This window comes from Wasmannia auropunctata, unplaced genomic scaffold, assembly GCF_000956235.1.
Source record: "Wasmannia auropunctata unplaced genomic scaffold, wasmannia.A_1.0 LD335998.1, whole genome shotgun sequence".
Classification (NCBI taxonomy): Eukaryota; Metazoa; Arthropoda; class Insecta; order Hymenoptera; family Formicidae; genus Wasmannia; species Wasmannia auropunctata.
The window spans coordinates 1,239,717-1,257,991 of NW_012026892.1; the positions used below are offsets into that span (position 1 = coordinate 1,239,717).

At 47.0% G+C, this 18,275-nt stretch overlaps 2 protein-coding genes across 4 annotated transcripts in view; one reads left to right on the forward strand and one right to left on the reverse strand.

Moving 5' to 3' along the window:
- The window catches only part of LOC105453615 (protein unzipped), a 20,235-nt gene extending 2,036 nt beyond the window's left edge, over positions 1–18,199 (forward strand). The window contains exons 1-6 of one of the 3 annotated variants that reach the window (XM_011695733.1): positions 11,949–12,094; positions 12,165–12,231; positions 12,365–12,584; positions 13,046–13,425; positions 13,819–14,153; positions 15,416–18,199. In XM_011695733.1, the coding sequence (XP_011694035.1) occupies positions 12,365–12,584; positions 13,046–13,425; positions 13,819–14,153; positions 15,416–15,983 (1,503 nt within the window). In that variant the 5' untranslated portion in view covers positions 11,949–12,094; positions 12,165–12,231 and the 3' untranslated portion in view covers positions 15,984–18,199. Of the gene's footprint in view, positions 1–11,948; positions 12,095–12,164; positions 12,232–12,364; positions 12,585–13,045; positions 13,426–13,818; positions 14,154–15,415 lie in introns of those variants that run through there. The other 2 variants (XM_011695732.1, XM_011695731.1) reach the window with 2 other exon arrangements.
- The window catches only part of LOC105453616 (protein FAM73B), a 28,133-nt gene that overhangs the window by 8,728 nt on the left and 1,130 nt on the right, over positions 1–18,275 (reverse strand). The window lies entirely within an intron of this gene.

Sequence of the window (18,275 nt, forward strand, 5' to 3'; positions counted from 1 at the left end):
TCGATTAATCTTATCAATTTTCTTCGACACTTCCCATCGCGCGACATACAATTTTATCAATCAAGTCCAATCTCCTTCGGGAACGATATCCAAGGATAACCGGTCGCCCCCCTCTTCGCGTTCCCTCNCCTTTTTTCCGACTCGCTCTCTTGTACTGCATGAAAGAGGACGCTTCCCGTCGCGTGACTAGAGGTCGTGATACACAGCCGCGGGATTAATATACACCGCGAAGTTTCCGCGATAACAATTGGCGATTGCGAAATTCCTAATATTATTGCATTAGAGCCAATTTATATATCGTATATACAATAGTGACGCACGCCGGTATTCCAGTCCGTTATACGCATGTTACCTATATGTAACGGATGCGCTGAGTAACGTATGACTCTTTCAAGGCGAAACTCGGTAAACGTTCTCGCATTAGCGATATGTCACGTGAGTCACGTCCTGATATTTACCTTATAATGGCAAAAAAAAACAGAAAATAAAAGAGAACGCGGGATGTCGTTGATCCTCGCCTGAGGGAAGGGCAAAAAACGCGCCGCTGCGAACTTTATTTCGCGCGATATTACCCGCGTTCGTAGTTCGGATTAAGCACTTCGTCTCTTTTTTTTTCACGGAACTCGCCGTATATAATTTCGTTTCTCCGGCGGCGGCGGCGGTGACTCGTGATTGACGTATAGGAATTGCGGAGATTTTAAACTGCGAGACTGTTACATCATGTTGCGCTACCGAGCGTTTTTCCGCTAATAATATAATCGGATACCTGTTCCTTGCCTCTCGTCGATTTCCCTTTCCTTTCTCGTCCCGATCATAAACACCGCCTCCGTGCACTCGCTCGGGATTATTATTTAGAAATTTTCGCGTCGCGTTACGTTTACATCGTTATCTAGAGCGGAATTTATTTTTCAATTAAATATACACCGCGTTACGACCGCATGATAGTGCACTCGTTTAGAATGACAGATGCGTTACACGGTGCAATTACATGCGAGTATGCTTTCAACGTAATTAATCGTAGGTAGCCGAGCCAGGGTGTAACCCGATTTTCGAGCCGAACGTGTATGAGAACTCTCGCGTACATAATACTACACCTTCGCCGCGAAATATGATTTGCGATGTAACGAGTGACCCCGATTTACCCGTTTGATTTTCGCTCTACGAATCTCCCCGTCGAAGCCGTGCGTGTGTGCACGTTACGCGTTACATTATATTACATTAAATACCCAGGCACTTCGTTAAATTGCGAGTGTAAATGAATATTGATAATGTACCACGTTCCACATCAAAAGAGGGGGCTTGAAGGAGGGAGAGGGGGGGGAGAATATTAAATTTCCCACAATCATAATATAATAATTACCTCCGCGACCGCATTCGTGGTCAGGATGTTACGCAATCCCGAACGCGAGAGGGTAGAGACTTTTTCTCACGGAAGCGATCCTCGTTGACTCGATACCTACTCCTCGAATGTGCAAGAAACGTCAACAATGATAAGTCAATGACGTCGAGACTTTCCTCGGAAAGTTATTGACTTATCACTGTTGACATTTCTCGCGCGCTCTTTCGAATCTCCAGTATACAATTAATACGGTCAAGTTACGGTCGCCACAATCGATAATCGGCTCTCTCTTTAAATTATCACCGCCGTTGAAATTCATCGCGCTTTTCCACTCTTCCTTCTTCCCGTTCGCGCCAAAAATACACCGCGGAAGGGAATTTTTTTCTTCTTCTTCGAGAGAGAGACCACTCGCCGCCGCAGGTGTGTCGTCGTCTCACGCGCGCGAAAAAACTTTCTCGCCCAACGACGCGTCGATGGATGCAAATTGCCGGCGTAACGAGATACGCGATCACGTTGGATATTAGGTAATGGTGGTGCCCGCCCCCGGATCGGAGGAGGATGCCCCTCTCTCGGTGCCCCTGATGAGGCTAATAAAACTGACATCGTTACACGCCCCGGCCGCGGCGCAACGAGCCTTTAACCTACACCGACGTTCGTTCTGATTTTCATAATCTGATGCTCGGCATCGTCGCACGCTGTTGTTTCTGCCGCCTCTGCATTTCTTTTTCTCCTCATCTCGTCTCCCGTGTCAGAGTGCGCCTTCTCTCCTCCTACCCCCTTCACCGAATCGACCAAGTATGAAGGACATTCTGGAATCTTTTTCTTCTTATTTCATTAGAACGCCGTCGGCTAATCTAGATGCCTTCGTCTAGGAGGGTATTAATATTCCCAGTATCCTTGGTACGACGCAGAGTCCGCGGGCGGCTCGTGTATTCTCCGTTTAGCGGCGCATTCAATGCCAAACACAGGCCATGCGTGTGTGTGTGTATGTATGTGTGTTTGTGCGAGTTACATCCCGATAAAAATAAACGTCACGTTTGACATCGCGGTACGGTATGATACGAGACGAAAATCAATCGACCGCGTTTAATTTAATCCGTTATTATTTTTAGGATTCCCCCCCTCTTTCCAACTCGTTACTTCATAACGATTACTCCGGCTACTGCGTTGTAACTTACTTCGCGAGTCCCACCGCCTCTTCGTATCACATTTTCCTGCCGTGTATTTTAATATAATTCATATCTTTTTTTTCTTTCTCTTTGCGCGACTCTGTTTTCACCGGTATACTGTATTCGGGACTTCATTTCGTTTCTTAGTTCCTCGTAAAGGATGTGTACGCGGAACATAAGTAAACGCCATCAATTCATTCGTAATAAAGGCCTACGTGATTATGGAGCCGCGGAAGATAAAATCGTATACCGTGGTAAGCCACCTCTCTCTCTCTTCCCCTTGATGCTCGCCTAGGACATGGGCTTCGTCGTAAAGTAGACCGATGGAGGTCACGCCGCACTACGAAAGCCACGTCATCGGCCGCGAGAGAAGCTCTACGGGACTCCGGTATATTTCGATGAAGAAACTCGACGTGATACAAACGCGCGATCGTCCTTTTTGGGGGACGCCCCCTCCCCCCTTCGTTCCCTCTTACTCGTGCTTGTATTCCGAGCTGGATAACGGAAAACAGTAATTGTTTTTTTTTTCTTTCCGGCCACGATCGCCGCGCTTTTTTTTTCGACCGGGACTATTACGGGCCGAATAAACACGAATAAAATAAATCGGTTCGTGATGATGCCTCGCGTGAGCGCGGTGCGCCGGTTCGGTTAATTAAATTCTCTCGTCAAAGAGAAACTCCACTCGCGAGGCATCTTCTCTCGTCAAGGAATGCATTCTGGACGATGCATCGGGTCGATCGGAGTTTCCACCGATGGAATGCGAATGTTTATTTGTCCGATAAAACAAGCGTAGCTATGTTAACACGCCGCTCTCTTGGCTATTTGATTTTCCCGAACATACCATGGATAGGCCTTATCTATCCCCGTGGATAGAGATAGGAGATGCAGTTGGACAATAAAGGGAGGAGGATGTATTTCGCGACAATGGAACAATCAACGTAATATCGCGACGATCACAGAGAGAGAGAAAGGAGGGGGGAGAGGGAGAAGCTTGAACAGCGGAGAATCGCAGTTAAGTTTTCGATATGCGGCGCGATGTCGCCGGGGGCAATCGAGCGACGGAAATGACTTTAACAATGGCGACATATATATAGAGGACTGTGGTCTCTGGTCGCATAGATGCCCTTGACAGTGACAGATTGCGCGCGGGATACGGAAGGCGGGGGAGTCATTTTCCGCCCCCGTCTTGCGCCGATCTTGCGGAGGCGGGTAACTCCGACGACGTGGTTAACGGTATCGTCCTTTTGCGCCGACGTTACCTGACGTATTTATCGATACCGGTTGTTAATTAGCCTCTTAAAGCCTTTGCCTCCCTCGCGACCCGCTGCGCCGAGGCTGCCGAGAGAACGAGATAATGGGAGACAATATTGTTCTCTCCAGTCTGTGTTTCGTCCCTCCCTCCTCCCGGAGATTCAGAATTAATCGGCTCCCGACTAAAGATTCTCCGGACCATTGCTCTGCGGTACGGATAGGAGGAACACGGGAGATATTGCCCGTTCTCGAGGTCAATGCGAAACGTTATCGATTTACCGTTCGGCCTGGCGCGCGCGATGGCCTTCGAGCACGGAAACTGCAGTGAGAAAACTCATCAAGCGTTTTAATTTGCAACGATCGGTCCAGAGAGAGAGAGGGGGGGAAGTGAGGAGACGTGCGTCGCTAATTATAATACCGAGATCCAAGAGAGAGAGAGAGACGAGAGGAGGGTTCCACGGTCAATTAAGTCGCTCTACCGTTTTACGTTTCGCAAGATTTTTATTGGTCGGCGCACGTTAGAAAGCGCACGGTTCCGTATACACAGAATTCCTCGCGGTCGATTTTTCCTTCGTCGGCTTTCTCGGCGCGATTTGAAGTGCACGGTCAACACGAATCCGGCCGGCCGGTCGGCCGGCTGCCCGGCCAGCCGACCGGCAAGAGAAGGTAAATACCCGCAGGGCGCGATGACGTAAGACGATAAGAGCTGACGTTACGTTTTTCTTCATGGTAACGAGAACCAGAGAGCTTGTATTTCGCTTGACCACTTGAAATATTCTCGTTCCTCCTTCGACGACACGGCGAGAAAACGCATAGTGCGAGAACTCGCTTCGAGCGGGCGGATATCGTCGACGTGCGAAATTTCCTTCAAATGCAATTTTCTCTCGAGTCACCGCTTCAAGATGTATATATATATATATCAGTACGAAGTATTTGATATGAAAGTAAAGAAAAAATTAATGAATCTTAAATTTTTGAAACCAAAAATGGAATGATTTTAACGCGAAACTCTCTAAAAGTGAATCAGTGAAACCATCACTAATTTTCAGTGTATGTCATTATTTTCCAATGGCATACTTTGAAACTGTGATAAACAGCGATTATTTCAATGATAATATATGATTCTAACAGTGAATATTACTGAAAAACAATAAACTTCCATTTTCAAAACTGACCGTGAAATTCACTGTTCGAATCAGCATATTATCACTGAAACAACATTGAACTAGTCACTGCTTATCACAGTTCAAAGTATGCCATTGGAAAATATACACTGAAAATCAGTGATAATTCCACTGATTTACTTTTAGAGAGGCCTGTTTGTCTTTTGGGACAACCGAACGACGGTAATACTTTCTCAATGAGAAGCAAGGGAAATGTTTCAAACGAAACATTTCGTGATGAAAAGAACCAAGCGGTCGTTTCTCTATGAATCAAAACCAAACTGCGCTAATTCCGAACTATCAGGTGAAAGTAGATTTTCAAGAGTCCACCGTCCAAAAGTGTCGCAATATCAACGCAACATTCGAGAAGGATTTCCTCCCGCCCGCGGCTTTGATCGCCACCTTCCGCGTTCTCTTTCTCTCTTCGCGCTACACTTCTCATTATGCCGCATCACTTAGCGAGAGAGAGAGAGAGAGAGAGAGAGAGAGAGAGAGAGAGAGAGAAGAACGAGCTTTTGTTCCATTGTGCGTTTGTGAGAGCGATACTTGCGAAAGAGGAGAGTGTGTACCGAGAGCGCGACAATGCGTCCGCTTTGCGGCGTCTCGGCTTCGGTGAAGAATTTGTCTCTTTGTTGTCGTTGTCGCCGTGACGCGTGTAGGATTCCTTTCTTCGCCATCTCTCCTTTTTCGCCCACCCTCTTCTCTCGTCTTCGCACGTGCCAGAAAGAGACGACGGGGGATCACAGAAGAAAACGCGAGCCCGTCCTCGGCCGACTGCATCAGGTTCCGCTGCAGCGACGGCGGGGGTGTTATCATGGTAACGCTGTTCGCTTGATAGCGTGTATAGCGTGGCGAAAATCGATATTCCCCTCATTCCGTATTCCGTGTGGCAAGGGCATGCCCTATCTGTTCTCCCCTCTCCCCTCGCTTCCCTCAGTTACGCGAACGTGTCCCGCAGTTAGGCCGCACGTGATCGACAATCCTGCAGTCGAAACTGTCTCTGAAGTATCCTACAAGAATGTTCTTGTTCCGCGGTCCATTTATTTCTCTCTCAACCGGTCTCAGAACTGACCATTTTCGAAAACACAAAGCTTCGTCCACGAGAAAGATCTATTTGTTTTCACACATGTTCGATATCTGTTTGTTTGTTTTTTTTTTTGCATAGGGAAGAATTCTTCCATTTTTCCGGTCGTAACACGATTCGAGACCGCGCCCTGCTGTTTTTGGCGCAACGGCGAGATGAAAATGGTCAGTGCCTCGTAACGTGGGGATTTGTCGCTGGATCGTGGCCTCGGAAATAAGCGCAAAAATACACGTGGTGACGGGTGCGACCTTTCGTGAGGAAATATCTGACCGGGCCATTGGGTTGCGCGCAATTTAGAATGGGCGCGTTATATACTTTCTCTTAACTTAAATTACGCCGGCGATATTAGCGTGCCGCTGTAAATTCATTGTGAAAGTCAATTATTTAATTTCGTCGGGGATAATCTCGCCGCGCCGCCCGCGCCGTTTCTCCGATGAATATATTAAAGTGCGCGCGTCGCCGCCGCCGCCGCCGTCGCGCCGCCAAGTCGGCGAAGTTTATTTCACGACCGACGTTCACCGACCGACTCCGTAGCGTAAAAAGCTGGTAACAAATTTAAAACGTCCGGACCCGCTGTCGTTATGCCGGGTTTACCTCTATTCCTGGATTCGCGAATGATCGATGGGGAAATCGGGGTCGCCGCTTCCCTCCACCCTTCCGCCGGCGGTCAACCGCATTACGTGTAACCGATCGATCCGAGCTGTACGTGGAATTCATTCCGGAAAAATCTGTCGCGCGTCATCAAGCACGACGCAAATCAGCCCTCTCCCCCACCCCTCTCCCAGTTTGGTAATATCTAGTTCACGGGATTAATTAACATTTGAAAAGTAACGTTCATGCCCTCTCTTTAATTTTATTCACTTTTTTTTTCATTTGTCGCGTGCCTCGAGACCGTCCGCGATCGGAATCAAAGTTGTCGACCCGCCGCGAGGGTAACAACTGAAAAAATCAACGTGGTGAACGCGGCGGGCACACGCCCGACGTTATCTCGGACGGTCAATCCGCGACGTCGGGGGGTTGAGGAATCAAAGTCGTGGTCCGAGTTTCGGCTCTGTCGCGTCGTTCTCGCCGAAGTGCGTCGGCGGCATATATTGGTCCCAATTAAGAGTAGCGCAAACGTTCGTCAGGGTCACACATACGCCAAAAGTCGTCTCCGGTGCAGTTGAGGGCCAGTGGGTCATCGGGCGCATCAAACGCTCGCGTAACGAACGGCCTTTTCGCATTTTGCACTGCACTCGAAGGACATTCTACTTCAACGCCAACGTCACGCGACTGCGTCTTGCGAGCTTCGCTCCTGCCGCGACTTTTACACGCTTGATACGCTTGTCGTCGCGATAAAACGATACGTGTATATGTATATACCGGTCGCGTAATCTCTTCTTCGTCGCTTCGCGCAGAATAATCGGCCGATATCGCGCGCTGAATATCAATTTCGACGACCGCAATCGGCTTCTCCCTTCCTCGATATAATCACGGTAACATACGCGGGATGAGAATCACAACGTGGCCGATCATCGGGAACGTGAGATTGATCCTCACTCAATTCGCACGCGAGCCACCGCGTCCGACTCTTCGATCACTGTGTTTCGCCTCACCGTTCGATTCGTTATCGTTGATTCAAGATGAAGAGGTTACGGTTCTCGACATCTGTAATTTTATTTTGATTTGATTGACTTTCAAAACGTGCTTGTTGCTCGAAAAAAAGAAAAGAGAAGAGAATCCAACAAGCGTATACCTCATTATGAAGCGATCATTTCATTTTGATGTAACTGTTTAGATTGTAGGATGATTGTATATAAATAATATACGCTTCGACCAGCTTAATCTCCGATACCGAGGGCTCTTGAATTACATCATTCATACGAACGGGGCAAGGTTGCGGCGCGCGAGCGTGAAGTACATAACGTGCCACGTAAGTACTGACGACTCTCCGCGCGCCCACGCGATGATTTTTATCGCCGGCAAGTAAAGAAACGTGCATGTACTGTAACATAAATAATATGACGCGTCGCGTCGCGAGTGTTCCCCGTATGTTTCGCGAGTGGAAACGGGATCTCCTCGCGCGAGTATCATCGACGAATATATTGCGTATTCGCGCCGAGTTTTGACCTTCAATCCGATTCGTGTTGCGACACGCGAAATGTATATCGCGGTCTGGGAAAAATAGACTAGTTAAAAAATTCGATGTTTAAAGCGAACCGCGGGCAATTTTTGCAGTTGCGTAACTGACGTCGCTAGGCAGTTCTAGAATTCTGACATTCGCGTATGTCATTGTGGGAAAATCGCGTTGATCCTTGCATGAAAAAAAAAGTTAATTTTGTTATCGACGAATAATATTAATACAAATAAAATATTTGACTTGATTCTAATTATTTATTGAATTAATTATCAATTTATTAAATAGATAGCCAATCATTATTTAATTAATTTCGTTCTTTCATTCCGTTTTAATTCATTTCAGTGAAATTTTCTTATTCATCTTACGGGCTTTGTCGAATTGCATTTGTAACCGTCAAAAAACTTCTATAACAGTTCTTTTAATTAGCGAGGTACGTTTCAGCTGTTGTGCGAGCTACTCGCGAGATGCTTGAAAATGATAAATATAAAATTACACGCGCGTATATTCTGTTCTCGGGGAATCGCGTTACACACGCTGGCGCAAGCGAGAGACCGCGCTTGACTTTTCGTTCTCGCGGGTTTTTTTTTTTTTTTTTTTTTAACAGCGAACTGGATTCACGAGTCGTCTATACAGCTTTCCGCACGAATTTCACAACAAATCTGTAAGAATGTCGAAAACGCGAGAAGAGGAGAAGAAGAGGAAGAAACGAGAAGACAAGCATTTCGCGAGGGAATCTCCGAGGACACGTGTTTACGATTCCACGGCGCCGTCTTAAACCGGTTAGAAGTTACACCGCGCGATGTAATTTACCGACAAGCTGTGACAAGCCATCGGACCACGAGAAGTGGCCTTTATAGCCTTAGTCGCTCCGCGCTAGACCGACATTTAAACAGCCATAAATCCTCCAGGCGCGCTCGTCATCGCGCGGATAAAGAACATCGCGGAGAGTCGAGTTCCGGACGCGCGTGTCACTCGGAGAGTCAATGTCGTACGCGCGGCAGCAGGCCGTAACTCGCGTACGTTGTCGTAAATGACAAGATTTCTTACGCGGCGTCGAAGGTGAGGAGCAACCCGTCGTGTGTGAATCGCGTGTCGATCGCGAGCGAGATCGTGACGCGGAAAAAGAGAGGGCGGATAATAACGCGGGGAGCGGAGAATCCGTGAGCGGGTCTGCAACGGGACTCCTTGTACGCCGCGTGTGCGTAAACGCAAAACGAGATTGCGCCTGCCTGTTTACGGATTACCGACGCAGAACCGGTGCCGATGCGTCAGCTTCGGGCTTGACGAGAACGCGATCGCGGAAAGGGAAAATTAATCGCGTCTCTTTTTATATTAGTTACTCTCCGGCTATCGTTCTCACATGTTCATTGAGAATCCTTTCCTCGCGCGCGGAAAGCGGCGTGATTACACGTACGTTTCGTATAGCGTTTTTCGTCTAGTCGACGTGTCGATCATTCACGCGGATTCCGTTCCGCCGTAATTGCCCGTGGCATTTGCCTCTTTTTTTTTTTAAATCGAAACGAACGGTCGACCGCCTCGACGTAGCTCGCTCAACCGATGTCCTCGGAATTCGTGATGCGTCCCTTTTTTTAGACCCGGCGACAAATCGGAACGCGCGAAATTCCATTCGGGTCACGGATCGTGCTCGATTACAAATTGATCTGTTACGAGCGCGAACGTTTGCATTGACGTGATCTTTTTTCGTAAAATTTTCAATTTTTTCGCAAATACGCGCTCTTCCTCGACTCGCATAACGGAGCACTACGCGAAAGAAGAAAAAAAAGTGTGAGACGACTGGCAAAAAAAAAGAAAAAACCGGGCTCGGACAATTGTGCGGGTCGCGCCGTGAAAGGGTTATCATTCGCGTCGTATCTTTCTGGTAATTGGAGCGATGCCATCGCTGACAATAATGCGCCGACAATGACGGCTTCCGCGGAACCGTGAACAGCAGCCGTGGCGAGCGGAAACGTTTTGTCAGCGGCGAGCCCTCTCGATTGGCCGCCGCTGCGCAAAATCATTCGCGAGAGGATACTCATAAACGCGTATAATCGTCCTCCTCTTGTCGATTTAATACGCCCGTGCGGTCCCGAATTGCGAAGCGTGGAAAATTAATTGGAGGGCGTACGTATATATGACGGCGAAGGAAGTGCGAGTTAAATCCGGGATTAATCAAGTGAATAAATTGTATTTCGCTGTGCTTAAGTAATTCCAGTCCGTAATTCTCTCTCGAGGACGATAAAATGTGAGATTAGATTGCTCTATAAGGTACAAGTCACTTCCTAGATCGTTAGCGTTTCCTTTTTCCGACTACCACTTGACACCGTCGTTAGAATCATGCTGGCGTTTCAATTACCAGTCCTCCACCACCGCCACGTTGTTGGTTGATCTCGTTCTCTCCGGTAAACCGTCATTAAATCCTCTATATAATCCATTACGATATCATGCGCATTACTAGGGTATCACGGAACGGACGGCATTGCGGCAGGTCACGCACGTTCCCACCACAAAATTCCGACAAAGTCTGATATTATTTCATGTGTGTACATACACGAAGTCTATCAATCGCGCTGTCCCACGGTCGTTTTAGTGATTAATAAAGATAAGTCGGACCGCGACGACGTTGTCGGACTTTGTTTTCTCCAAATTTAGAAATTCAATCGGTTACAGAAGAACCGGTTTTTATTCCTCGAAACGATCGCGAGGAGGATTGCCTGTTGAGGAAAACGAAGCTTTTATTGTCGACGTCGAGTCCTTTTATCTCCAATCTCCAAGTCTCTCTTATGCAATTCTATTAATAAATATTTAAAGCCACTTCACCTTCCCGTACCGTCGCCTCTGAAAGACGTCCGTGATTTCTCCGAGAGGAGAATATTCTCTCTATCTTTTCCCCGGGTGGCTTTCCAGCGGCGGAAGTCGGGCGGTGTGAAACGAGTGTATTATCGTGTAAACGGATATGCCACGGAACCGTTACGGTTACTTGAAGCCGATATGCCCGGTGCGCGAAAAGCTAGCCGGTCTCTCGAGTCGGCAGCCTCGACGCCGGGATCATCGCAACCGTCATAAAAGACGAGGAGACCGCGATTGTGCAATTACCCACCGCGCGCGGCCGTTATATCGATTACGGATTGAGCGAGCAATTATGCAACTTGTCATTGCCTTTGTAAACACGCGGCCAGTCAACGGCTCATTCACCGCTGCCTTCGACTTCCGTTGCCGTCACATCGCTCGCGCTTGAATCCCGAACAAAACGATCACGACTCGCGGAACTTCGCGACTTTTTTCATTCGTGACGTTGATTTTAAAAGGATTCTTCTTCGACACTTTCAACTCGTTTCCACGTCCGCGTTCACTTCTCGGAATTATTACATTTTTGTAAGACATATCGATCTCTGGAGGAAGGTTACAGACTTGCCTCCGCCCCCCTTCTCTCCCTCTCTCTCTCTCTTTCTCTCTCTTTACCGGGTGTTAGAACTCGCGAGGTTTCCTTTTCGCTCGTTGCCGAACCAACCGAAGCGAAAAGACCGAGGCAAGAGCAAAACCGAGTCGAGGTCCAGTTATACCCCGGGAGAGGAGGGGACCCGTGTTGAAGACACGCTCGGCATAGTAAGCGGAAACGTAATCACAAAGCCCAGAGGGGGCGGCCGGCTTCTCTCTTCTGCCTGCGAGAGCAGAGTTAGGCCATAGGATAGGTATAGCACGAAGCTATGCGTACGCTTCGTGCCTGGTTGCCGGATTCTTTCGTCCTTTTTGCTACCGATCGTGACGCGATTAGATGGGAGGGAAGCGTGCCCCCTCGTTGCGTGTTAATCGCCGGAAAATCGCGCGCATTTTTTGCATAGCTCGGCCGCGCCGTCAGCCTACCGACAGAAAGATGGGGAAGCCAGAGGGGGAGTGAGACCCGGCGCGCTGTGAACCCTTCACATTCCACGTAACGAAGTGGCGGCGAAACGGTTCTCCAAAGCGATCGGGGTTAGCGAACTGTATCCTTAAAATCGCCAAAAAAAAGTCCCCTAGATAATGCGCGAATCAATTGTTATAGATTGCGCCGAGGACGAGAATGAAGTCTCTAAGTAAATATATTGGTTTATTCATCGAGATCAGACTAGGCAAGTTCCTGCAGGATAAAGAGTGTGCACGGAACTTCGTTTATCGTTGTGTGCACTGCTCCTTATCTTAAAAGACGATAACCGATGGAAAGTTACCCGCTCGTCTCACTCGCGTGTCATGTCTCTTTTACAGATGCTTCGACAAAAGAATTACCTCGCCCTGGGAGTGCTCGGCTGCGTTCTTCTGCTGTTGGAGACCACCGCGGACAGCGTGTACATACTGTCGAAGACGTCGGAGTACGGCCACCAGCCGCTCACCTCGAGCACGCTCAAGTGGCTACCGGTGGCGCACTACAACCCGAGTGAATCGAAGGAGATAGTCATCGGTGGTGTCGAAAACGTGTCGGATGAAGGTGCGACGACGATATTCGCGAATCGACAAAATTCATGCGATGTGTCGCGCGAAGCCGAATCGAGACCGAGCGAGTATCAAACGTAAACAGAAATGAGCAGCTTACTTCGACGAGTGCCGGCCGTGTTGACAGTGCCGTTCGCATTCATTGAAGCAAACCGCTCATTCGTGTCTGTTTGCGCATCGCTTCCTTGGTCTTGCTAGCGTGAACTATTAATTGTGAAACATGACATTACGTCAGAGTCGTCACGCTCGTTTATGCTTCATTCAGAAATTAAGACGCTCGGGGACGCGCTAGATTTAGATACGAATTGGTAGCGATCGTATCCTCGCGCGGCATCGCCGTTAACGTTCAAGGGCTAGACTTACATTTCTCGTTTCTTTCGCGCGAGATGAAAATATCGAATCCTAAGAATTAGACTGCGATTGATAACCGATCGTCTTCGCGCGAACTTGTTGCAGACGAGAACTATGCCAATCAAGCGGAGAAGTTGGAGACGAGGAGGCCGGCGCTCTACGTGTGCCGCGCGATGCACAGTGGCGTATGGGTGGCCGGTACGCAGAAGGAAATTGAGAAGAACTGCACGGTGACGATACACGGTGCCGTGAGGAAGTACGAGAAGTACGAACTGCTGGAGAACGTCGACGGGGCGGCGCGGATCTCGTGGGTCGAGTGGAACAAGTATATGCAGCCTCACCTGGGCGCGGTGTACGTCGACAAGAAGGACCTCGTGGCTCGACACCCTGCGGTCGCCAAGGACATGAAGAAACCGCGATACACTCACTACATCGGTACGCTCAGCCCGCCCGACAACTTCGGCAGTATCGTCTACGTGAACGAGGTGAGTGCCGAGATCGCGAGTTCTTCCAAATCTCCCGAATTGGAAAGATAGAGCAGTGCATTGCCATCCTTCAGTTTGATTCCTCCTTGGCAAATGTTCAAACGCAGAATATTATCAGACGAGACATCCAACAAGTTGAATTTTGGAAACGCGAATATAAACACGAAAAAAATTCTTGTTCAAAACAAGTTGCCAACACGCGATAAGGATTAATGAACAGAAATATCGCATTAAATTTGATTCATTGATCCTAAAAAAAATTTTTTTTTCCAAGAAGTCATTAAGTTCGTGGTAGATACGCGTCGCGCTTTAACGACAGCGTAATTTATTTGCCGAGATAATTGAGTTGCCGACGGCGAACGGCGTGTCAAACTCTTGGTTCTCTTTTCGTAGGACGGCAAGGAGGGGTCCGCGAAGTCCGGCGAGCTACTGGTGGAGACCGAGCCGAACCGTTACGAGCTGAGCGACGTTAAATTCAACTGGCCTAGGAGGCGCGACGTTAAGCGCGTACCTCGCGTACTCGGGAAGATGACGATCGAAAATCGCCGAGCCGCACCGGCGAACCTGGGGGAGGCACGCGGATACAGCTACAACTACTCGGTCTACTGGGGTCGCAGGCACGCCATCCTGAACGGCCTGAACACCACGATCAAGCTAATTAACGGCACGTCCTTGCCGAACATAACGTGGGGTATGCACTACAAGGAAAATCGCACGGAGGTTTACAAGTGAGTATCGCTTTAAACTGTCACGCGCAACGAAGTTGAACGGTAGGTATGCAAATTTAGAGCTTTTCTTTACGCGTATCCGGAGAGATAAAATGTCCCATTTATATTCTAAAAGATCGCAGAAGTGTCGCGTGGAACGACAAGTTAAGGTGGCAAGTTGACATTTAGATTTTCTTTTTGACGAGGCGCTACGGAGAACGGTCAATTTAGATAAATCCTATCCTATCTATCTCCCCCTCTCATCACGCTTGTGTAACGATTATGAACATTGTGATGACAAAACGTAGAACTTCTATTATCGCTTTTGCGGCGAAATTAATGGAGCAAAGGAGGATAATCGTGAGGACTTACGAGGATGCGAATCGGCGACACGCGGGGCGTTTCAGTGAGTCATAAGGCGGACAAGCGCGATACGGTTTACAGCGATTCAGCCCGTAATCTCATCTCGTGGCTCTATAATTAAATATAATTAGAGCTCAGGTTTATATTCCGCGACATAACCGTGTCTCCCTCCCTCTCTCTATTTCGTCCGCTCTCTCTGGTTAGCCCCTCGGGGCACTTCATCGCTTCCTGTGCATCATTGAAGCTCGCGCGCGGCGGAGATGAGCCTGGAGTGCACTTTGTACGACGACTTCGTGCCACCCTTCCCGCCCGATAATATGCCCCAGAATACTCCGTCGCGATTCAGCTTAAGTGATGCTTCAACGCAACACAATTACGATCATGTATCGGACTCGCGTTCCAGTTGCGTAGTCCAGCGCCAAGTTAATGCATTCACTCCTCGAGATCCTTGGTGATCCCTAGATTGTGTCCTTACATAAATTATAAATACGTATCTCTCCCCTGAATAATGAAATTAATGGGTCAATTCGAAGCAAAATCGTAAGGCTTGTAATTTGTTCTCGTAAGACTTATGTAAGAACTTACATACTGAAATTGTAATCTATCCGTACGATCATTAAATGTCTACGATTTCTTGTAAATCTTACGGCTAGCAAAAAATATCTATCTGTAAAATTATAAAGTTATAAATATGCAGTCGTCAGTTCTCACAAGTTTTTTTACGAGACTAAATTACGAGCCTTATTTATTCTAGAATTGACCCATAAGTTTACCAATTGAACTTTTTGATAGATGCGAAATAACGCGTCTCATTATCGTCGCAATGTTGTTAAGAGGAGAAATACATGTACGATTTATAGCGACCGATTTCTAGATTGAGTCAACGAGCTTTGATATATCTTCTCGCGTGTTTGTTACAGCGTGCAGGTCTATCTGGAGCCTGGTACGGCCGTGAACGTGACTCTGCAGGCGAACTACACGGACATGGAGGTGCCGTACACCGCGACGTTGGTCTCGCACTACGAGGACGGCGTGACGACGTCGCGCACCATCAGCGGCACGCGGCAGGAGGAAACGTTGTTCGACGTCGCGGCCGAATTCGGGGCCATCTACTTCCTGAGCAATTTCAGCCTGGTGCCGACCACCACGCCGCCGCCCACCACGACCACCGAGCTACCGACCACGACGACAGTGATGACAACGACGACGATGGTTACGACGACGAAGCAGGAGACGAATCGGGCGACGCACCGGCACCAGACGGACGGCACGTCGTCGGAGATGGTGAACCACGACGAGAACATGATTTTGCCGCCGAAGAAGACGGACATATCGACGGGCATGCAGAGCGACGACGGCGGTCCGCTGTCACTCAAGAACAAGGTGGAGGTGATTTACGGCGGCGCTACGTCAGTCGCGCTCCAGTCGAGCTTACTGACGCTCGTCGTTCCGCTTCTACTGCTGCTGATCCTCCACAGAATCACGTGAAGACCCGATCGCGCGTTCGCCGCCGCCTCTAAACGTTAAATTCCTCCTAATTCCCGCAATAGTAATATAAAAAATAATATAACCCCCAGTAGACGACACCGTACCGAGAACGGAAAAAGAATTAAAAAAGACAAAAAAAAGAATTACACAGGAAAAAAAGAACAAAAATATATTATATATATACGCGGAAAGAAAAAATTGCTGTAATTTCGTATGTAGCGATTATCTCGCGAATGACCTCTTTATTTGAACACACGTACATACACGCGCCGCTGAATCGCGGTGCTGATATAATGCTTGCCTTTAAAAAGAAACTCGATATTTAATATATAATATATATTACATACACGTAACATACACACACATACAAAAATGCGTCTTAGGGTAACAGAAGAGAGGATGAGAGAAAAAGTATCCTCGCGATTGAACGACGGAGCTAGTCTCACGACGTTGAGTTAGTACAAGAGCGAGATCGCAGCGACCGATGTGCAGGTGGATTAACCTGGCCGCGAAACGTTCACCCGTTATATTGTTGAAGAGCCGACCGCGTAACATTCCGTCTTTTTCTAATCCCGCTGTGAAATCGACTTTCCAACTATAATGTGTATGTCTTTATGCCTTCACAAAGCGTGTAACTCTAGATCCTTTAGAATAATCGCTTCAAAGAACGGCACATTCTTTTATTTTTTAGAGGATTGAAGAGAAAGAGAGCTGTAAATGCCGCGAATAACTTGTCTTGGAATAGCAGCGTAATATACGTCAAGTCGGGAGAGGCGAGTAGAAGTTTAAGCAATGGAAAGAAAGAGCAAGATATGCGAGTTAATTCAGCTACGATATATTTTTGAGATTGCCGTATAATTTTAGAAGAGTGTAAAATTTCTAAGGAATAGCGAGTAAGAGAGAAAATTGTATAAACTATAGGGATAGATGGGTACTTTTTTTAGATACTGATTCAATTAAGTTCCCAAGTTAAGTTGCAGCGAAACGATAAGCGATCGTGTTGAGCCGTTTAATGTATAATTAAGTGACGACGTTATCCACGATCGCGTTGTGAACAGAAAAAAAAATTACGAAATGTTTGTTTTATGTAGTATGCGTAATTTTTTTCATTTTAAGCAGTTCGATAATCAATTCGTTGTGTACCCATCTGTCGCCAGTGCGTAAAGTGATACGACTTGCAGGTTTCTTAGAGTACTGTTGAAAATGATGGTAACGATGGAGGAACCATTGGTATATACATACAATATAAATATTTGAATAATCTATTAATAAAAAAAAAAAGAGGATAGAATATTTTGGTACGCGTGCAAAGTATAGACTCATTGATTTTGACGTTTTATGGAAAGATTTTTTTTTTTTCCGTTCACTCGAAAGACGGCGACGGGAATGATCATTTTTCATACCGAGGTTGCGTTGTCAGCGTTTTTACCGAAGAAGTATGTCCACATGTATGTATATAATATGTATTTCTATATGATCTTGATAGTTGTAATATTGTGTAGTAAGCTTATTTATATAACAATGATTTATAGATATTTTCTCTACCGATAGTAGCGTCACACACAAGTACAATTCTTATATTTTACTATTAAACCGATGATGGAATAAATCCGTAATTAGCGCGAAACCGTTTATTTCGGGCTAAAAAAAGCGGACGTGTTTCTAACGACAATTTATCAACGTAAGCCTAATCACCGCCTGTTGTGATATTCATTGAAAACCTTACGTAGACACGAAGGAGGAAAAAGGAAAACAGCATTATGTTGAGCGACCCGTTGATTGCGAAAAAAAGCAATAATTCGTTGCGAGATTGAAAAATTTGCGAGAAAGCGAAAGAGAGAAAGAGAGGGGGGCGACGATAGAAAACAAACGCAAATAAAATTTATAGTACCTATGATATTTTCTTCGATATTTTCCGAGTAAACTGACGAGAACGAATGCGACGCGAGTATAACGAGCGCGAGACGTGATTTTAGCGTAGAGCTCGACGAAGAAGGAAGCTGTATGTTCATAATACAACCTGAGATCGTAAAGATTTAACTTTCCTGATACTCTATACGCTGGTAGATGTAAACAAAAACCCTAAAGTAACTCGATCTCGGCGAAGCCAAGAATCGTTCTAAAAAATATCTATTCTCAACACAGATGTATCATTTGTGAATAATGTTGCTGTATTGTACATTATCATGTAAATATAAACTATGTACATACAAAAAGTTTCCGACGACGCTGCCTATATCTCCCAAAAAATATCTCTAGTAAATACGGATTAAGCAATCAAGAACGCAAGAG